Source organism: Phragmites australis, chromosome 3 (assembly GCF_958298935.1).
Source record: "Phragmites australis chromosome 3, lpPhrAust1.1, whole genome shotgun sequence".
NCBI lineage: Eukaryota > Viridiplantae > Streptophyta > Magnoliopsida > Poales > Poaceae > Phragmites > Phragmites australis.
Genome location: NC_084923.1, coordinates 11,598,315 through 11,620,586, shown reverse-complemented (window position 1 = coordinate 11,620,586; position 22,272 = coordinate 11,598,315). Strand labels below are relative to the sequence as shown.

General features: G+C 44.1%; 1 protein-coding gene across 1 annotated transcript; it reads left to right on the top strand.

Annotated features, from left to right (window-relative positions):
* Nucleotides 1-8,549: 8,549 nt before the first annotated feature.
* LOC133912147 (tropinone reductase homolog At5g06060-like) lies at nucleotides 8,550-12,267 on the top strand. Its single transcript, XM_062354742.1, has 5 exons — nucleotides 8,550-8,775; nucleotides 8,874-9,081; nucleotides 11,303-11,519; nucleotides 11,627-11,733; nucleotides 11,841-12,267. The coding sequence occupies exons 1-5, from the start codon at nucleotides 8,675-8,677 to the stop codon at nucleotides 12,027-12,029; spliced, it is 822 nt and encodes a 273-aa protein (XP_062210726.1). The 5' UTR covers nucleotides 8,550-8,674; the 3' UTR covers nucleotides 12,030-12,267.
* The last annotated feature ends 10,005 nt before the right edge of the window (nucleotides 12,268-22,272 follow it).

Below are 22,272 nucleotides of genomic sequence, written 5' to 3'. Positions count from 1 at the left end.
GTATACCGAATATGGCATGTACCGGCTATGGACACTTTAATGATGTCATTTTATGCGCCTAAAATCTAAAATTAGATAACATACGCGTACATGTATTTGCCAAAATAGATAACATATCGCCTTATTTACAATTTTAGTATCCGTATTCGACACATCATTTACCGAAAATTGACTTTTGGTACACCATACTCAAAAAAACTGGGGCTCGGCCATATTCGATGCATGAGGTGCCGAATATGGATTATAATGCCGTATTCGGCACCTCGTATGCCGAATATGGCCTGTACCGGTTGTGGGCACTTTGATGCTATCATTTTATGCCGGAAACCTCATGTACATGTCATATTTGACACCACATGTACCGAATACACCTGATTTTTGGCATATGAGGTGTCGAATATGAGCTACAGTGTCATATTCGGCATCTCATGTGCCGAATACACCTGATTTTTTGTATAGCCATATTCGACACCTTATGTGCTGAATATGGTTGTATCCGTGTTTTTTTGGTGCACGGTTATCGAAAGTCAGTTTTCGGTAAATAAGGTGTCGAATACGGATGCTAAAATTATAAATATGATAATATGTTATTTATTTCGGTAAATACGGTTACGTATGTTGCCTAATTTTGGGTTTTAGCCCATTTTATGCCGTGAACCTCATGTACAGGCCATATTTGGCACTTATATGCCGAATACACCTGATTTTTGGCATATGAAATACTAAATATGGGCTACGATACTATATTTGGTACCTTATGTGCTGAATACACCTGATTTCGATATATAAGGTGCCGAATATAGGCTACAGTGCCATATTCGGTACCTCATGTGTCGAATATGATTGAACCTGAGTTTTTTCGCCATACGGTGTACCGAAAGCCAGTTTTTGTTAAATATGGTGCCGAATATGGATGGTAAAATTAAATACGATAATATATTATCTATTTCGATAAATATGGTCGTGTATGTTATCTAATTTTGAATTTTGGCCCAAAATATTACAGCGATACTAGCCGTATTTAGTTTGATGTTACCGTATTCTGATTGACCATTTGACGAACCCCAAACATGGCAAAGTATGTTTGTGAAAAGAACCGGCTCATCGGTTAACAGTATCAAGCAACAACAGTGATTTTGGTAATCAGGGGCCTATTCCATTCAGATAGTCGGTTGGCTCGTGCGGTTAAGCGCTCGCCTGCAGTCCCAACCGGAGAAGATAGAGGAAGCGGAAGGGTGAAGGCACGAGCTAGGGCGGAGTTAGTATAGAATGATAAAGGGGCTAAGTCGTAAATATTAATAATAATTATCTGATATAAATATGATATGATAGTATATATGTATATATACTGACTCAACTGTAGTTATAATTCTGGCTTATTGATCTGGTGGTAATGTATAATTATGTTGATTAGAAATTTGCATATCAACCGATTCAATAGTTTGCTCAATGATCATACTAGAATTTTCAGCACAACTAAAACACAACTGGAAACTATCGATCGTCCTTAGTTTCTTCATCATAGCTAAAGAAGTTAACATGCAAAGGCTATCAAAGCATACTATAGCGAGCGGAGCACATGCACAAGTAATCTACGAGCAACGGCGACACGAAGAAATAAAAAAAGTCAAACATGCGGTACGGAATGAGCATAAATTATGTACGATGGACAAAAGCCTTGTTTAATTGGACTAATTTTCTTATTAGCTTAGAAGTGCAGCACATGAAAACATACTTAATTAGTATGAAAATTAATAGGCTCTTTTATTGGTTAAGGGGTCCAAGCCCTGCATCCCTGTCTCCACCCCTGGCGCGAGCGCAGCGTCTAAGGCAGTTTCAAAGGCTTTTGTTGCTGATGAGTGGGGTCGGGAAGAGTGCTTCTGAGATTTGGTCCTCCTGGTGGTGGTCAATAGTGGTGGGGCGTAGCCGCGGAGCGATGAAAACGGGCGGAGTTTCGTTTCGATTCGTTTTCTATATATTTTTATTATTTTTGGATTTTTAGAATTTACGTGAAAATGGGCAAAAGTAGTTTTGTTATTTTTATGATTATATTGTTGATATTATATTTTTAATTGAAAATTCTTAATTTTCTAATCGAAACTAAACTTCACAAATTACAATATAGCTCACGAATCAAGCTTAGCCAGTCAATACAAATATCATTCTTATCATAAACTTCACATAGATCCAAGTGACTTAGTCTTAGTCGGTTACCGACCTACCGATATCGTTCAAACTCTTACGTCTACACCGTTTTCAACCATAGTCTTTGTATGACTGTATGTTAGATCGAGTACTCGAGTTATAACATAGTAGTTATTTTTCAGTTAAGACTTATACTATTATACGGTCTATCTATGTATGATATGAATTATTTTTGTTGTGTGAATTAATTATATATTGCGTTCATACTCGAAGTTATTGTCGGTAGTCCTAGTTTGATTATTAATTTTTGATAATACTAGTTGAGTGTTCGTGCATTGTAACGGAAATAAAATTTGCACAAGATGATATCAAACATATGCATAGATATTGCTTACATTAATGAATCTAAGGAGTAGTTCCTTGTACTGCCACATGGCATATCTACTGCTCATTTGTAACTTTTTTTATTTCTAATACTTCCGGGGATGAAGGATGGCTTTGCGCTGCATGCGTGTGCAAATTAGACTGTATAGTTGAATGCTCATGTGTTGCAACGAGAGCTGCAAATCTGCACATGATAACATTGTTAACTCCTCTAAAACCAGTCATCATTATCGAAATATCTTTTGAGTAATAACAATGTTAACATTTTTAAAGCACTGCCAACACTAAAGACATTATTCTAAACATCAAGCAATACTGTCGTACAACCAAGTTTACATCCTTATCCGATACGTGTTAGCATTAAACATAACAAAGTATATACTAAAAAATTTGTCATGTAACATAATCAAAAATAAAAAGTACAAACAATTTAAGAAATGGTTGTTGCACCGTCCTCATTGAACCAATTCAAATATAAGGAATGCATTGATCAATTAAATCTGACATCCCTATACTTACTTTAAGAAATCATCTAGAAAAAAAGTGTCCATTTTTTCTCATATCTTGCATGCGTAGCATCAATCTATGATCTATCTATTCTGACCATCGTTTAGTTAGGGAAAGAAAAAAATCTAATATTAAGAAATATTTGTCTCATACGTGGCAGCACGTTCTTAATTGCCAAATCATACAAATTGGTTCTAAGAAGAAAAGTATAAAAGAAAATAAACAATAAGTAATCAAAGTTCCTTTTACACAAGGAGGAAAAGCAAACATAGCAATAGAAACAATTCACATCTTATGAGACTATAATTACTTGAAATTTAAGTCTTCTGTGCTGCCAGACCTCTTCTTTTTTCTTGTTACCATAAGTTATTCTCCTATATATGTCAGAGCTCTGATAAATCAGTTTAAGCTCACATGTAAGCACAACGCTTAGTAAACAATATTGAATAGCATTTGTGAGGCAAATACAAACACTAAAATAGTAATAAATTTCTCGAGCAAAGTACTGAATTTGGAATTTATTTTAACAGATAACACCTAGACAAACCACCATCACATAGCCTGATATTAGGTTGGTAACAAAAAAATTCCACCTAAACCTTCTTCATGGCTCACATGTTAACCCTGCAGGAACATGGACTACTATTAGATATGGGACCTATACATTTTGATTTCTAATAAACAGACAAATAAAAATAGCACAGGATTTTTAAAATGATCAGACATGCAGCCCCCATCAGATACTATATATCTACATAGGTAGATACACAAAGAAAAATCTGAAGAAATGATTGAATTACAACCTTGATAATAAATAATTTTCTGTCCTTTTTAGAAGATAAGATGGCAAGCTCTATATACCTGAAATAGCACAACCGCACAAGTCACTGTACACCATCATCCTCTTAAGCTTCAACTGCACACACAAAAAAAAAAAAAAGAAACAGAACAAAAAATGTCCCTGTTCCCAAAATACCAAATTATCTTCAATTTTGATTAGTTCTGTAATAATTTCATTGGCCAAAATACATATAACTAATCTGATAAAACCTATATATTGAAGTGATCACACTATGCTAAACAGGTTAACATATTGTCATGTGTCAAAGTTTGAAAGATGAAACACATCATAGTGGTAGTCAATCTTCATCTTTCTATAAAGGAGAGCAGCAATGAATTAAGGACACATTATCAGGAGATGCAACACATGCTGCGTATGTTTTATGTCCCTGTTCGAATTCAGCCAAATAGAGACAAATAAAAATCCAGGGAGTAGACAAATCCCATATCAAAGAAATTTACATTAGTAGTTGTGCATTAGTGAACAAACAACTATAGCAGAGTGCTCGTGCGTTGCAACGGTTCCAAAATCGTATCCAGCAAGGCAAGTAACCAAATATGGTGATGCATGTATTTCTACGTTAATAACTTTGAATTGCAATCACAAAAATTTATTCTTATTGGTACATTCATTCTGCTCATGTTGTAAGTTTAGATAGCTGCAATTGGAGACCAAATGTATATTAATCTCAAGAGAATAGGAGTATGTTGAAAATCAGGTCCAACAGCTAGAAGATGACAGACCCATTGTGGTCAAGGTCAAACATCTTGAAAGCCACATTGAAGCTTGATTCAGGGATGCTAAGTAATGTCACAAAAGATATACATGTACGAAGTAACATTAGCAATTTAAATAAATGGATAAATTTTCTTATACTTAAAGAAACAACACGAGTGATACAAAACAACATGCAGTGCTAATACCATAGTGACACCTCCTTAGCTAGATGTATATATCTTAGCATGCGTAGCTGAGGGAGCCCTATAGCAGCCTTACTTAAGTATTGTTAGTTTGTTACTACATAACAACACTTACACAAAATGCAAGAACCTTCCATTTGATAACGAAATTAGGTTAGATACCAGAGCAAGTGGCAAGCACTTATTTCGGCTAAAGTCACAACCCACTTACTCAGCAAAGGAGATGAGCCCATCGCCATTTGTATCAAATGGCATGAAAAATTGCGACGGGGCACAATGTAACTCACCAAGGTGGCGCTCCCTCTTCAGTCTCCCTTCCCTGACAATTTTCGACTCAGATGGAGCGAAAACAGAAACAACCGCCCTCATCAAATCGGGAGGTAATATGTACGCCTCACCATCCAGGTTGTGGACTGACATGAAGTACTCAAAGATCTAGCAGTAAGGACACCACAATCAGAATGCCTACAGTTTATCACGCCATCCAACGCAGAGTAGAACGCAGCATGCCACAGTTACCATCTCTGGAGGGCTGTGCATCCTAATCCTCTTCTCATAGTTGAAGAACACCCTCCTACGATACGAGTCTACACGAGGATCGTGCGATAAGTATCATGTTGTATCCATCATTGCGATCAAATGAAATAAATAGAACAAATTGCTACAAATGTTCGTGCAATTGTGGAACAACGCTAATGGTGAGAAAAAAAGGAGTACTAAAACTGTTTCTCAACCACAATACTTCAAACAGAAAAGGAACAGAAATCCACACGCACAGGCGCATCACATTACAAAGCTACGCAAAATAGCAACAATGGTCATAGAACCAAGGATCAAACCACAACCGCTCACCTCTTAACAGGAACTCGCGCCCCTCCCGCTCCACCGTGGCGCCCACACCGTCAAAAGCGGCTAGAATGGCCCCCCGGCAATGATCGACAGCGTCCACCACCTGACCTGAGTCCGTGAACGGCTGCGGGCTTGAGGGCAGCAGCCAGATCCCCAGCCCCGAACTCACGGCCAGCGCGGTCGCCGCAGCGAAAGTATTCATGTCATGGCTGGCCCCACCGCCTTTGCCTCAGCAACTGCAGAGGAGGAGAAGGCGCGGGGCACCAGAGCTGCCCGACGGCGGATCAGATGCGGGATGCGCAGGCAGGTGACGTGGTGTGAAAGGGAGGAGGAGATGGATGTGGTGGCCAGGAGAGGCAGCGTGGAGAGGAAGGGAGGAGGAGGCGACGTGGGGATGCGAGAGGTTGAGGTGGACGGATGAGGCCCACATGTTGGTGCTGGGTGGCAGGGACAGGACGTCATGTCTGGTGCGGAAATCACTATGTACCTTTTAATTAGTAGAGACTAGTTGAATGCATGTGGGTTGCAATAGGAGCTGAAAATTTGCACATGATAACATTATTGACTCCTCTAAAACCAGTCATCATCGTCGAAATATCTTGATGATTACAACACTAAATACATAACATTGTTAACATTGTTGAAGCATTGTAAACACTAAATACATTATTCACCACGGACTCATATAATATGTAGTAGCAATAATAGTGATAAGTAATAGTAGGATAACTACGCTTATTGAAATAGCATCATACCCGAATTCAACAATCCTTGAGCCAAACGAAAAAAAATTAACTATGCTTTTAGAATTTATAACATACCTACGCGAAGTGATCCTCGACAACGGTGGGTGGGCAGATGATACAGTCCATCGCGCGGTCCTCCAGCCGCACATGTAGCTGCGGTCCTCCAGCCGCACATATAGCTGCAAATTCGATAGCTACGGCGCAGAGGACGCACACCTGAATGAGGAGATCTTGTCCAGCATTGTAGTGCTTATCTTTTTCGTATCTTTTTTTTATACTATAGATATGATAGCAGATAAATGCATATTTAAAAACTACAAAATGAGAGCTACATTGTGAAAACATAATTTTATCATGTCTCTAAGGTCACCTAAACGGCCTCTAAAGACAGCACTGAAAACTGTCATAATCAAACAACAGACATACAAACCCGAATATCTCCAAAACTACTCAACAAAAAAAATTCTTTGGGTGGAAATGGAGACAAAAACAAGAGATACAACTTTGGTATAAAATTGATATGCAGAAAAGGTCATTAACAAGGCTCCATGATCTTCATCGTACCATGTGTTTGATCCTTGCTCTATTCACACAAGCACTTGACATAATGCACCCACAAAAACGGAAGTACAAAAGCATCCTCTGAGAGAACATAACAAAATGGCAGTTAAGATTCATGTTATACATCCTTTCTGACATTCCAGTCCACTACGACACACAATTTGATATTGAAGTATTACCTTAACCTTAACATTTATACCAATATTTCTATCCAACGATTAGCACCCTCCCAACTCATACAAGTGTTTACTATTTTATGGCTATCACCCAAGCAATCAAAACATGAAACTATCCAAGAGGAATTCTCATCCAGATAAATAATAATGTGCATCGCATTACAGTGACAAGCATTCCACATTCAAAGTTTCAAACTATACCATGAAACTTCCATTCTAGACCTTTCCCCCCTTGACGATTGCAGAACTGCATAAGCCAAGGATTTACATCTAAATATGCAAACAGACACCAACACTTCCACTCCTACAAGAACGTACATTTCGCTTGTTCCAACATTACATCCCAAACTGAAAATCCAGAGTTCACAAATTCAATCAACGTGTTCCTCTATTAAAATACTTCCATTTCGGGGCCAACTTCCAACTCTCCATTTATGAAAGTTACTAAATAATGACGACACAAGGAGAAGCAGACAACCGACAAAGCCTTTGTCTAATCAAAATTAACACATCAAAAGAGCAAATTAACACATCAAAAGAGTAGCTTATAGCCCACCAGAACAACAACGAATAGCACGCAACAAGCTAAAGCGATTAGCCCCCAGGATCAAAACCACCTCCATGAGCTCAACCAGTACGACACTCCATTCGAACCCGCAACAGCATCAATAGCATGCAGGTAGCCTCCCACAAGCGGGGAAGGAGAAGAGAAACCGAGGCAATCACCTTGAGCGCGAGAACGAGGACGAGGAACACATGTGCCGCCAGATTCGCTAGCAGCACGACTGTCACCCGCGACTGCAACACGACCATGAGCTATTCCCCGTCCCTACCCGCTGGGCCTCATCATTGAGGAGCGATGCTACCCACCACTGCAGCGTGGTGGCACTGGTCTCCGCGGAGGTGGCCGCGACGTAGAGGCAATTCACCTCTGTCATGCGCGGCGCATTGGCGTCGGGGTTGGCGCGGTGACCGAGCTGAGCCTAACCCTAACCCTAGCCTCGATCGAGGCAGGTGTCACGATCCAGCGCATCGAAGGCAAGTACCAGGGCCGGGCCACGCGCCTCCGGCTTTATTCACATGGGATGGAAAAGCGGAGGGGCTGATACGATACTACGATGATAAGGGTGGCGCCGTGACGGGAACACGACGGGAGGAGGAGGAGAGATCGGGATTGGTGTTGGACGGGAAAGAGGAACCACCTATCAGAGCTCAGGGGAGGGTGACAGGATGTCCTACTGGTGTGAAAATTTCTATATATTTTTAAATAGTAGAGATGATACGTTTTTATTCGAATTGATTAGTTTTTGATATCCCGGCCAACCCGGCGTTTTTTAGTTCGTATCCGTTTATAGGTTTCTTGTTTTCGAAGAGAAAATAAGAAAATGAAAAAGGTTCGCGTCCGTTTGAGGGCGGCCTCGTGCTTTCATTCCATAATCCCAAATTTCTATTTGTTCTGCCAAATATCGCGTCGGCGATTGAGGAAACCTCAGATTCGCAGTCGCAGCGAGAGGTCACAAAGACCGGACCGAGAGCGTCAAGGAGATGGCCGCGGCGGAGGCCTCGAGTACGGCGATAGGGGCGCCGGGGAGGTGGTCGCTCCACGGCAAGACGGCCCTCGTCACCGGCGGCACCCGCGGCATCGGGTACGGCTCCCCTCCAGCGCCTATCTAATCTCCCTAGACCCTAGTAGCAGAGTCGCAACGAAGGTTCACATGGGGAACTTGTGTGTGTGCTCGCGTAGGCGCGCGGTGGTGGAGGAGCTGGCGGCGCTGGGGGCAGCCGTGCACACGTGCTCTCGGAAGGAAGCGGAGCTAGGCGAGCGCCTGAAGGAGTGGGAGGCCAGGGGCTTCCGCGTCACCGGCTCCGTCTGCGACCTCTCCGTGCGGGATCAGCGGGAGCGCCTGCTCCGCGAGGTCAACGACTGCTTCGGCGGCAAGCTCGACATCCTCGTGAGTCCCAACTAATCCCTAGCTCCCGTGCATTTATTCATCTTTATTCCGATATGCTAATGTGGTGATACTACCTCCACTAATGTACACAAAAGTATTTAGCATGTCTGGTAATGGTTGGAAAGGGGAATGCGTGTTTACAGGATCGAGTTCGTGGTAGGATTAGAGTTGGGAGTTTGATTTTAGTCCCAGTCTCTTTTTTGCAAGAGGCATGGGATCATAGCTTGTATGACACGGTAAGTTTGTAACATAAGTCATACCACGAGTGAGCAATTCCTTTCCAATTGCCACCCCCTCGGCTTAAAATGGTGCGACTTGCACTCTCAAATTTCCATTCCTCGTCGGCGCGCCCAAATTCTTATGCACATTAACCAAACAAGTGACTTTAAAGCCCTCGCCCTCTAAATTCTCATTCATTTGCATCAGTTCCATCACATTGTAATGATATTGACAAATTTGTCATTGATAGTACTTTTATTGTATTCTTTAACACATAACTGTAGAAAACGAGGAACGTATGTAAATAGTGGAGACTGTGTTGGTGTTCTGTAAAAAGGAGAATAAAGGTATTATATATATAAAGAATGTGAACAGCATAAGAAACCGTGCAGTTTGTGAAGGCCAATTTTGAGCATAATGCATTGCATTCTGCATTGTAGAATATCCATAGTCTTGATCCTCGGGTGCCTCAACTTGCAAAACTTTCGCAAGTAAATTGAGGCAGGTCCAAATCCAATCTAATTAGAGTTTTTCTGTTTTCTTCAATGAAAAGTATGGAGGCCCCCCTAATGAAAAGTATACACCATAATAAAAGTTCTGTGGTTACAGGGGGCTATCTAGCCATGTTACAATGTCAGGAAAATATTTACTCTTACCCCTATGGATAACCATGGCAAAATCCTTTTAAACTTCTGCTTGCATGTCTGAATTGACGGATCAATGCCCTCAAAAATGTCGTTCTGCGAAGTTCAGATGACCCAACTCGTAGTTATGTAACTTCCATGAAGGAGACATTCTATTTTGTCGAAGGTCCACTAGGCCATGTAGGAGAGGGAGACCTCCTTGCCATGTTTGACAGATAAAACCCAAGCATTGTTGCATGGAACTACAGCCAAGAAAGAGATGATGTTGTGTTTCGTCTGCACCAGTGTCGCAATGCACACAAGACCAATCATTCATAAAAGAACTCTTGCTTTTGACCAAGTTCCTTGTATTCGGCAGCTGCCAGACGAAGACCTTATATCTGGTTTGTCAGGAGCTTTTCCAAAGCCTTCTACAAACCCATAAATCGGTGTGGTCCCAATCACGAGAATTGAGTCACTTTGATCCAGTTCAAGTTAAACTTTGACCATATGCCATCCAACGAATATTGTTTTCAGATGATCATATACAGGAATATAATTGCTATTGAAGGACCACATGCCATCCAAGGACTGCTGAAAAGTACTTTCAAATCCAAGGAAAGCATGTTTCCGTTGATTGCTTATGATGATCACATGCTCAAATGTCCCTTTAGATTAGAGCAAAGTCCCATGCCATCTCCAGTTACCAATTAAGTTAGGTTTGGTTCTATATTATCATCTCACATATAGTAGTTTGGCCAAGTCCAGCTTTCAAAGTTAGACACCCAACAGGCAAAACTTAGAAATTTAAGGACCTCTCACTTCACTTTAGTCTTTACATCTTTAGAATGGACTGCAATTAGTTGTGCCAAGAGAGATTACTATGGAACAGCTAGCATAATTTATGTCCTTAAAGAAAGATAATCAAGACCAGGATGGAATTCCAATGAAAATATTCTGTTTCGTGTTAATGCTGCAGAACGTAGCTGAATTCATTATCAGAGAAATGGTAAGGTTGAATTGAAGGTCTTGATGGTGGCATTAGTCTTAAGGTGAATGTGTTAACTGATGGTGTAAGTTTGTACTGTCTTGGTGGAGATTTCATTACAGTCTACCCTCTCTGGTTCTACGTCCAATCAAACGTAGCTCAGGATTCTCTAAAACTCTGGAGAACTAGAATATAACTTCCTTGTCCGGGTAAAGGTTGACCTGTTATTTCACTCTGCATGTGCATTTTCTCTTTTGGCCTTTTTCCTTTACTTTTGTAATTTGACTACCTTTTTAATTTACAAATTAATTGTGCACCTCACAGCTTGTTCATTCCGCAATCTGAATGCTTCATATTGATTAATCTTGGATTTTTTTATTTGATATTTTAGGTAAACAACGTGGGGACAAACATAAGGAAACCAACTACTGATTTTTCTGCAGAGGAATACTCACTTTTGATGGCTACTAATCTTGAATCTGCATACCACTTGTGCCAAATTGCGCATCCTCTTCTAAAATTATCTGGGTCAGGCAGCATTGTTTTCATATCATCAGTTGGTGGAGTAGTAGCCTTGTTTAGCGGCACTATATATGCTATGGCTAAAGGTAACAGTTGTAGCTCAATACTAAATCATCCTTCTTCTCTTGTCCATGTATGAACATAAGGTGCTTTGGACATTTAGCATGCATAACTAGCTACGAGTGCTGTTCAGGTGCCATTAACCAGCTAGTGAAGAACTTAGCATGTGAATGGGCAAAAGACAACATAAGAACCAACTCTGTTGCCCCGTGGTACATCAAGACTTCACTTACAGAAGGGGTAAGAATCTTACTTCTATTATTCATATTTACTTATTAATTAGCGACATATTTTGTCTCAGTAAGTTGTAAACCTGAGCTCTCCAATCCTATTGCTTCTTCGTGCAGCTTTTGGCAAATAAGGAATTCGTGGAGCAAGTTGTGAGTCGAACTCCGCTTCGACGCGTCGGAGAACCAGAAGAAATATCGTCACTAGTTGCTTTTCTTTGCATGCCTGGTGCCGCTTACATCACTGGCCAGACAATCTCGGTAGATGGAGGAATGACTGTCAGTGGGTTTTATCCAACAAACTACTAGGCAGAGCCGCAGAGGCATGGTCCGTACTGTCGTGGAAACGGCCATAGCTGGTGGTACTCATGGAGCTTACAATAAACCTAATATGTATGCGGAAGTGAGCGTATCACGAATCAATCCATGGTTACGGCCCATTGTACAATTTTTTTCCAGAACCATGTGAAGAAGATTGTGTTAGATTTGTGCGGTACTCTGTGATAGGTTTGTTCTGAATATGTGAAACCGCCTACCTGTTGTGCCATGTTATTCCGCCTACTCTGTGATAGATTTGCTGTTTGGTTTCATCACTTTCGTGTCCTCTGGCGTCGGTTCGACCGGTTTGAGCGGGTGACCTGAGTTAAATTCTTTGTGTGAGCTGTCCCGACTTCTTAGGCACAGGCAAATGAGAAACTCTGGATGCAGCGGCGAACAACTGGCAGCTGCTGGTGAACAGAAGCTAAAATGGTTGCCACCCCAACACAGCAGGAATGGGCGTCCCCCACAGGATGTTACCGTTGCCACATTGGCCGCCTCGACTCGATCGCATCAGAGAAAGCCAAACGGCCGAAATTGACGTGCAAGCTCATCGACAAGTACCATCGATCGGACAAAAGATTCTCCTGTTCGCGCGAGCGAAAGAGAAAAGTACAAGGGCAAAATCTGCTGCGCGAATCCGAGGACCCAGCAGTGCGACCTCCGTGACAGCGAAGGCTCGGCCCGGGACGCCGGACGCGGAACACGTCGCGCGGCCCCGGCCCGCGCCCGCGACACCTCCTGCGTCCACGATCGCCGCGCGGATCCCGGGTTTTGACGTGCGCGCGCGCGGGGATGCGGTGCGTTGCGTGGTGTCGCTGTCGTGCCGGCTTTTACGTGGCGGGCAACGGCGCGCGCCACAGGTAGCGTACCGTGCCGTCGTCCCAAAGCATGCCAGCCTGCCGACCGCACACTGTCAGTTTAATGCACACGCTGACAGATGGAACGAGTTGCGTCATAAATAAATATACTTTCTTGGCGTCCTACACAACCCCGAAATGCGAATAAAAAGGCCGTCTCTGTGATTGCCCTTCGATGCATCTAAAGAGATCTCGCCGTATCGATGCTTTGACAAAGCCGGAATGGATCGTTGTAATGCTGATACCAGTGGCGATCACAATAACAAAAAAAAGGGTCGAGGTTACGCAGCGAAAACTTGTCGAAGTTTTTCTGGCCTGCTGATGATTTGCATCGACTCGTCGTTATCAAGTGTTTTACTTTCCTTGTATATGATTTGATGGGACCTAGATTCCTCTGCTTTTCCAGCCATCAAACGGGTGATAGATGAATGGTGAGATCAGCGGTGGATGCTGAGCTGAGTTTGTGAAACCGATCACTCAGAAAAAGTTACTACAAATGGTCAAAATAACATGCATCATTGCTGATGCTTGCAGAAACCCTATCATAGAGCAGGGCAAGGGAGCCTATAAAATCTCAGTGTATATGGTCCATCACTCAATAGACGCCCTACTTCGTGTCAGCCAACAATCAAGCCACCGTGTCAGTTAGGGGTGCTTCGACCTTATTATAGCAAGTAAAAAAATGCACTAACAAACAAAAGAAGGCTGATGATCCATAACCGTGTGTAAGCTTGCATTGCGGCCAATCACACACGGGGAAAATATCTTGCCGGAGAAATGGACCAGATGGCTGGCTGAGTGGCTGTCGTTGCAAAGCTGCTGGCCCGTTGCACAAGGCACCGATCCATTGAATCTATTGAGGATAGAAGTAGAGATTAAGAGATATAGAAGGAACGGTAATTCATATGTCCATTTATGAACCAGGGTGTACATATTTATACATTGTGAAGGAATGGAAATGCACTGTTGGGAGATCGGTTTCCCGACGGGTGTCCCTTAATTAGTTACCACTAATTACATGTTTATCTGCTAATTATAGAGGTTAACTATTAATGACACTTATTGTCTAATTGATCATATGTTTATCCTTTGGAATAAGCACGTCATTTCATAACACTCCCATTTCAATTATCCCAGTTGGAAACTTCTAGTTGAAACTCCTTTAAAACCCTATATGAAAATACGAGAAGAAAAATAATACGTTGACATACCATTAAAACTTTTTTAAAGTCCAAAAGAAAAATATAAGAAGAAAATGATATGACATATATTGATTATTATCTCATTGTAAGCTCATATGAGAAATCTAGGAAAAATTTATTAGTGAGCTTAGAGAAAAATAATTATAATTTATAAATCATATTAAAACATCTAAAAAATCTCTTGCAAAAATATGAGGAATAAAATAGATATTGCCTTATTAAAGACCTATATGAGAAATCTTATATGAGAAAATCATAAAGAAAAAGAGCACAATATATTAAGAGCGGTTTATTATTCATGTATCAATTCATCTTGAACATTACAAATCTCGAAGTCATCGTATAATAATTCTGTGAATATATTTTTTAATGTGGAAGTTGATAAGAACTTAGTGAATAAATCAACAAGATTATCATATGATTTAGTTTGCAAGATTTTTATCTTCCTATTATTTTACAATTCATGATGATAGAACAATTTAAAGACAATATGTTTTGTTATATTTCTCTTTATATAACTTGTTTGCATTTGAGCAATATATGCAGAATTATCTTCAAGATAATGGTTGGTGATTCAATGGAACCAATATAACATGATTGTTATTTGTGGTTTATCATGTTGCGAAACCACACACATTCACGAGATGCTTCATATAATGTAATTATTTTAGCATAATTTGTGGATGTAGCCACTATAGTCTGTTTTAAAGACTTCCATAAAATAGTTGTTCCACCATGTAAAAACATGAAGCCTGTCTATGATATGGCATTATGAAAATCTGATAAATAGCCAGTGCCAATGTATCCAATCATATTTATATCTTGTTTTCTTTGAAAGAAAAGACTAAGATATATAGTGTCTTGGAGACATCAAAAAATATTGTTGACTCCCGTCCAATATCGCTTAGTTAGAGTAGCGTTATGTCTAGCTAGTAAGTTCACTACAAATACGATGTCAGATATGGTGCAATTTGCAAGATACATAAGTACTCTAATAGCACTAAGATAAGAAACCTCGGGTCCCAGGATCTCTTCTACTTCCTCCCGTGGTCTAAATGGATCTTTCTCCATAACAAAAGATCGAACAATCAAGGGAGTCTTGGATGATATGATTTGTCAATATTGAATTTCTTCAATATTTTCTGGGTATATACGGCTTAGTGTACTAGAATACCTGAAGTAATGTCACGTCCCAAATTCTTAATCATGCGTTTAAGCTTACTCATGCTTCTTAAGTATTATACTTAATTTTGTGTAAAGGTAATTCGGAACGCTAATGCATTTTGTTAAAGGTCAATTGGATAGAGGAGGAAATTCGGGAGAGAAAATAGTTGAATTCGTAGTCTAAACAGACTCCTTTCTCTAACACGTGGGCCCCACACCTCACCCACTCCCTCTCTCAAGTGGGCAGCACCCCACTTGCCCTTTCCCTCTCCTCCTCTCACTCCCCACGTCCCCACTCGAGCTACTGCAGCAGCAGCTCCCCTCTCACTCTCTCACTCAAGCCCACTCTCTCTTTTCTCCCAAAATTCGAGCTCAAGTAGAGGATTCAAGGTATGTATGTGGTACCATTACTTTCTCTAGCTCATGAGCTACTCATCTATCCAATCCATTTTCGTTTTCGTGGAAGAATCAAGTAGTTCTTGAAGTTCTTATCATTCTTGAGCTTTTTGAAGCAAAAATAGAGTTTTGGTCGAAAATGAGCTCTAGAGTCATGTTGCTAGTTGATGAGTGAGTTCCAAGACCTTTGGACTATCTCTAACATACTCCCTTTAGTCTTTTCAAGGATCACAACTCGAATCAACCAAAAATTCACTCGAGAACAGTTTTTCTGGGCTGACTCGGATATTTTGGACTCACCCGGAGACTCCGGGTTTAGCAGAAATACTCCGTTGAATTGTGTTCAAAATTGGTTAGGGTTTATGGTGCGAGATTGGTTTAGAATCTTTTAGATGGGGCATATGCACGTTTGTGTAGCACAGATTTGTAAAGTGAGTCAAATCAGCTGAGGGAAAAGTCGTGAAGAACCCAAGTCTGTATCACTCGGATAATCCGGTCAAACCCAGAGACTCCCCGTAGTTATGTTATTGTGTAGCCAAGAGCTTCGTTCAGAGCCTCACTCGGAATGTCCGGTACATCCCGGATAGTCCAAACCAACCCGGAGGTTCCGGGTTAGGTTAGGATAGTGGCTAACCAAGAGCCTTCACTGGAGGATGGCCCAGATATTTCGGGCCAGTCAAATAAAAAGTAGAAACTGAGCTCCTCTTCCGGAGGTTCACCCGGAGGGTCCGAACACAGATACTCCGAATGGCTGTTATTTTTCGGATTTTGTTTAAATCGTTTAGTATTGCGTTGATTCACATATTTTATACTTCTAGCATGTTGTTAAGCTTGGTGGCATCCCTTTTTGTACTTCATTCATACTCATTATATTGCACGCGTTGATCCTTTTTAGAGAGCGTCGATCCGTTGATCCCAGAGACCGAGGGCGATCCCGAGGCGCCCCACCTTTTTGAGCCAGTGCATCCAGATAAGCAACTAAGCATACTGATCCCTCTTGTGTAATTGGATAAGTCTAAAATTGATAAAATATACTTATGTATGTATGCATGTTTAGTGAGTCATTGTCGGGTACCAATTGGTAGAACCTATGCCGATTACATTTTTCTATTTTGAATACTTGTGTATTTACATTCCTTGTAGCCTTGAGATATTGTCAATGTCTATGTATAAGTTCGACTTATATGCTTAGTCATGCTTAGGTCATTCGGTAGAAGTCGAACGACAGGGTATCCCGTTGTTCGCGAGCATAGGACCTTCTTATGATTACATACACTTGTTGAGGTTGAGATGGTTGTATGAGTAGTGAGTATGAGACGAGGTGTAGGCGGTGCTAGGAGGTGTTTTATCCTGCCCGGATGTGGAGTTCCCCTGGATAGGTCGGTAGAGAAAACCGGACACCATAGACCGCATTGCGCCAGTTAAGCACCGATCGTCGATGTTGTTGGCTTTAGCACTTACCTTACTCACCACATGCCGATCTAATGGTAAGGCGAGCCGAATACCTTCGCAGCTGTGGCTTTTGGGCGTAGACATAGATGGTGTGAGCGAGCGGGCTTGTAGCGGTACTAGTTTGCTCCGAGAGTAGTTCTAGTATCGCCGCCCCGAGCGATGCATGATCCAAATGGCTAGGGCTGGTTGGGAAAGTTCATCACGAGTACCCCTTGTGTGCACTTTGGCTGGTGGCACAAGCCGAATGGTCCTCCTATCGTTTGGGTCCAGGAGTATCCCCTTGCAGGGTGTATAAACAGTTTGAACTGCCGCGCTCTCGGTCATGAGCATGCTTCTGTCCATCTGCATCGTTCGTAGAGTTTCGAGTATGGTTTGTGGTTCGGTATGTGGGAGATGGTGATGTTGGTTCTTGTTACTTATTGATGCACATGTTGGTTACAGTTACACTTGTTCAGTTGTTAGTTGCAGGGTAGTTTTCATATGTTTTGGTTAAGTTTCAGTCGCTCACACATATGTCTAGGATGCTTAATGCATATGTTTTACCTAACCTGTGACTCATACTTGCTAATGATCAATGCATAATCCTTAGAGTCGAGCTATGTATATGTGGTCTATATGGTTTAAGTCTTGCGAGTACCTTCGTACTCATGTCTGCGCTTTCAGGTACTCCTGTTGCTGGGAAAGAGGCTGTTTTTGGCTACTTCGTGCTTACCGATCTTGGTGGCGGGCAAGAGTAGCGCATCCTACTCAGAAGGTGGTATGTTGAGACGGTGCCTAAGGGCATGTGGCGCCGTTCTCTTTTGTTGTTTATAAGTTTAACTTTTCGCTGCATAGTTCTTTTGTGGTTAGGAGTTTGAGGGGTTTTGTCTCCTCCTAGTTCGCTTTTGTTGTAAATTATTGAAATCAGTTGCATGCTTAATACTTGTAATATAAACGTTTATTACTCGCTTTTTATTAAGCTATGTTGTGATGTACATGTTGGAAGGCATGTGTTCCGATCCTTGGACACAAAACACGTGCCGGGACTATCGGAGCGATATTTTGTTAAATCGCTGAAGTCATGATCATGTCAATTATCAACTTAGTGATTAATTAGAATACTGTTTGGACGGTTCCTCACAAGTAAGATGCTCGAGTTGTATACCCAAGCAACTATGAACAACAAAATCGGAAGTAAGATGCTCGAGTTGTATACTCGTTATGCCGTTGCCTAATCTAGTACAAATCATCCTCAACCCCTGGTCAGCTGTAGTTTCCCTGAAAGTTAGCGATGAACTGATTGCACAGGTCCTCTTAGGCATGGACTGACCTGCGGGGGAGGTTCATGAGCCAAGACCAAGGTGAATCGGTCAGGGCGATCGGCAAATAGTTCACAAGACCTTCAGTCGCCACCGACGACTTGCACTATGGTGGTGTAGATCTACATGAACTCCTCCGGATTGGTCGAGCCATCGTACTTTTTGGCTAAGACCAGTTAGAACTTGTTTGACCAGCGCACCTCCTGTAGTCTAGAAGAGAAAGTGTTGCACCCCATCCCATAACGGGGAGCCGCTCACCGATGGTCTCATCGCCCCAACGATAGGATGAAGGAGTCCGACATCTCCCTGTTAGGGGGAGATGAATAACAAAGTTGCTTGTCTTTTTCCTGCTCTCACCTCGTGCGGTCCTCCTACTATCGGGTGGCCCTTTGGCCCTGGATTACGTCGTGGTGGTCGCGATGGCGAAGAGAGTCACGCAGGTCAGCGGGTCTACTGCCCCGATATGGTGGGGGTCTCAGCGTACTCCCTGTTACCGAGGGAACACGACTTCAACCACTCCTTATGATGGATGAGGCGGCTGCTACCACGAGATGGCGTTGGGCAGTCTCTACTAAGAGGGCGAGTGTCGGTGACACAGGAACCAGGGGTCCCCGAGTCCCGAGGCCAGATCAGCAAAGTGCCACGTGGCGCCCTCCCGCGGGGGTTCTCTCCCCGAGGGACGAGAAGACCAAGTTCCGGGAGAGGGTGCTCGGGGCCATGAACAGTAGTCCCCGAGTACCCGAGTTCCCCGATGACCCAAGAAGACCAAGTGCCAGGAAGAGAGTGCTCGAGGCTGCGAACCGAACAGTGGACCCCGAGCACTCAAGTCCCCCGACGACATGAAAAGTCAAGTACCGGGAAGAGGGTGCTCGGGGCTGCGAACAGTGGCTCCCGAGCACCCGAGTCCTCCGAGGACCCAAGGGAAGTCAGTTCCAGGAGAGAGTGCTCGGGGCCGTGAACAGTGGCCCCCGAGCACTCGGTTCCCCAAAGACTCGAACAGTCAGTTCCTAGAGAGAGTGCTCAGGGCTGCGAACAGTGGCCCCCCGAGTACTCGGTTCCCCGAGGACCCGAGCAGTCAGTTCCGAGAGAGAGTGCTCGGGGCCGTGAACAGTGGCCCCCAAGCACTCGGTTCCCCGAGGACCAAGAAAGGGCATATCTGGGAGAGAGTGCTCGGGATTGTGAACAGTGGCTCCCGAGCACTCGGTTCCCCGAGGGCCTGAGAAGTCCTTCGCCGGTGGCCCCCACAGAGGTCCAGCGGTGAGGTGTCAACTGGTGAGAGGCCCGATGCTGCATTTAAGAGGGCGCGTGGCCTATCACTTTCAACTGCTCCCCCCACGCTTTCTGTCAGTCCCTGCCACGGCCTGGCAGGAAGGCGTGGAGATATTTAATGCACGGGTCCCATCGCGGGACATCCGGCGCGCCTCGGGATAACATCGCGAAGCCCAAGGCGCCCCGCCTGCCGCCCTGCTGTGTCAGGCTTGCTCTGACCGGGCGGGCACGTCGGGCTGCTCGGTGGCTGCCCGGTGGGCCCCGCCCCCGCGCTCGTTGAAGAACGGCATGATGACATACAAGACCGGACGGGGGGCGCGTTTTCAACCCTCCCCGTCATCTCGCGCAGCAGCCCATGATGGTTGCTTTCCATTTATAGCGTCTTGGAACTCGTGCCATCCTTTCTGGGCACGCTACCGCCCCGACGGGTATAAAGGCGAGGCGGGCTCCCCAGAGAAGAGAACCAAGTTCGGACGAGATCAAATCCTCGGCAATCGGCGGCAAGCACAGAAGCTCAGACCAGCCGAAGAACAAGGAGCACTAAGCTCTAGACTAGACAAATATTCTTGTAACTCAGCACACACTCAGAGAGACATTCTCAGAGCATTTATAGCATACACACAGGAGTAGGGTGTTACGCTCAGTGGGCCCGAACCTGTCTAAAAATCCCCTGAGCATTTACTGCTTCCTGCATCCGATCCTTCTATTCCACTTGCATCTCATTTACGCCCATTTATTTCACCCGCAAAACGGATTCATAATCATCCCCCCGGCCGAATCTCAAAGGGGGTCTCTTCGGATCCCCGCTTGAGGAGTTCACCCTCCGACAGCGAGGTTGCACAACTATAGCGCTACTGGTAAACTCTCTGGTACCGCCACCGACAGGTGGCTACGAAGAATTCGCGCGGTCTGGAGGTTTTACCTGGGGGTCATGGTGGAGGGCTGTCACCGAGCTTCACCATGTGGAGACACGTCACGGGCCTTGACGTTGTGGGCCACCAACTAAATGCAAGGGCCTCCGCGTGGTTTGTGCGACGTTGTCAGCAATGTGGGCGTAGGGCACCATCGCCTATTGTGTCGCCGTTGCTCGAGCTATTCGTTGTCCCCGTTGTTCCGTTAACCGTCGCTCAGACTGGCATCGTCTGGCGCCGCCCGATGGCTGGCAGCATTGGATGGTTTTACGATCGACACCTGGTGATGGTGCCACCATCGTAATTAGGTAGCTCCCATGCCTGATCGGGTCTGCATTTGGGTGCATCGTCGTGGAGTGACGGCCGGCCAACGGGTGCTCCGCCATGGAGTGGCAATTGGTCGGCCTTCATTGTGTGCATGTGCGCCACTGTGGGTGGTGGTTAGCTGACGGGTGCGCCGCAATGGAGGGGTGGTTGGTTGGACTTTGGATGGGTCCGTACGCCATCGTGGGTCTGGTTATTGGCCTAAGGCTATGCGCCTCAAGGGGCGCCGCTACCTCTATTGAGCTTGTTATCGCCTTGGCGAGGTGGGGTCGACAGTCGACATAGTTTTATGCTTTTGTGCTTATCGTGATGGTTCAACTTCTTAGCGCAGTGTACAACAAAGTTGCCAACCGATTAACGTCGATAAGAGGAAGATGAGTGATGACGTATTGAGAGTGAAAAGTATTTGAGATAGAGATTAAGAGCCTGTTTGTTTGAGCTTCTGCTTTTAGCTTTTCTGAAAAGTTATGCTTTTGGTTTTTCTGAAAAGCTGTTTTTGGAAGTAGGTTGTTGACTTCTACAATAAATTTTTAGCTTCTCAGTACATAACTTCTCAAAAAAAGCTACTCTTACCGAGCTTCTCAGCTTCTAGTTCATTTTCCTTAGAAGCAGCTTCGGATTTCTTCAGAAGCTACTTCTCAGCAAACCCATTTGTTCTAGCTTCTGACAGAAGCAGAAACTTCTGAGCTTTTGACAGAAGCAGAAACCAGAAGCAGCTGGAAACAAACAGACCCTAAATCTGAGAATAGAGATATAATCCCTTTGCGTGAGATTGTATTGATCAATGTTTGATTTATACAAGGCGGTGGTGCTTGAGTTTAGGGAGACGCGAGCGGCGAGCCGGATCAATTTTTTGAGATTTATACGCGAGCGACGAGCAACCGCTAATGGCGGTTAAAATTGATCAATTTTTTGTTTGTAACAAGGACAACCACGAGACGCGAGCGGCGAGCCGGATCGAGAGCTGTAGCCCGTACACCGCCCCTGCTGCACCACCTCCACGTGTCTCCGTACCCGCGCCTCGCCTGCGGACCTCGCGCTTATCCCTCCACGGAAGCATGCGCCAACCACGTAGACCCGGTCCCCTAGCCCGCCTCCTTTCCCCACACAACCAACATGCCGCTGCGTACGTGTCGCGCCCGCCCCTCACGGCGCCCGCGCCGAACACCAAACACCGCGCGGGCCGAACCGCCCGCTCAAGCTCGTGTCACGCGGCCGCGCGCCCCAGCTCCCGCCCGCCTGGTGGCCGCCCTCGCGCATCGACACGCGTCCCCGCGGCACGTCGTCATGTGGAACGGTGCTACGGCTTCGGCGCCATCCAACAACTGTACGGGCGCCTTCCGATGGCCGCGTGGCCT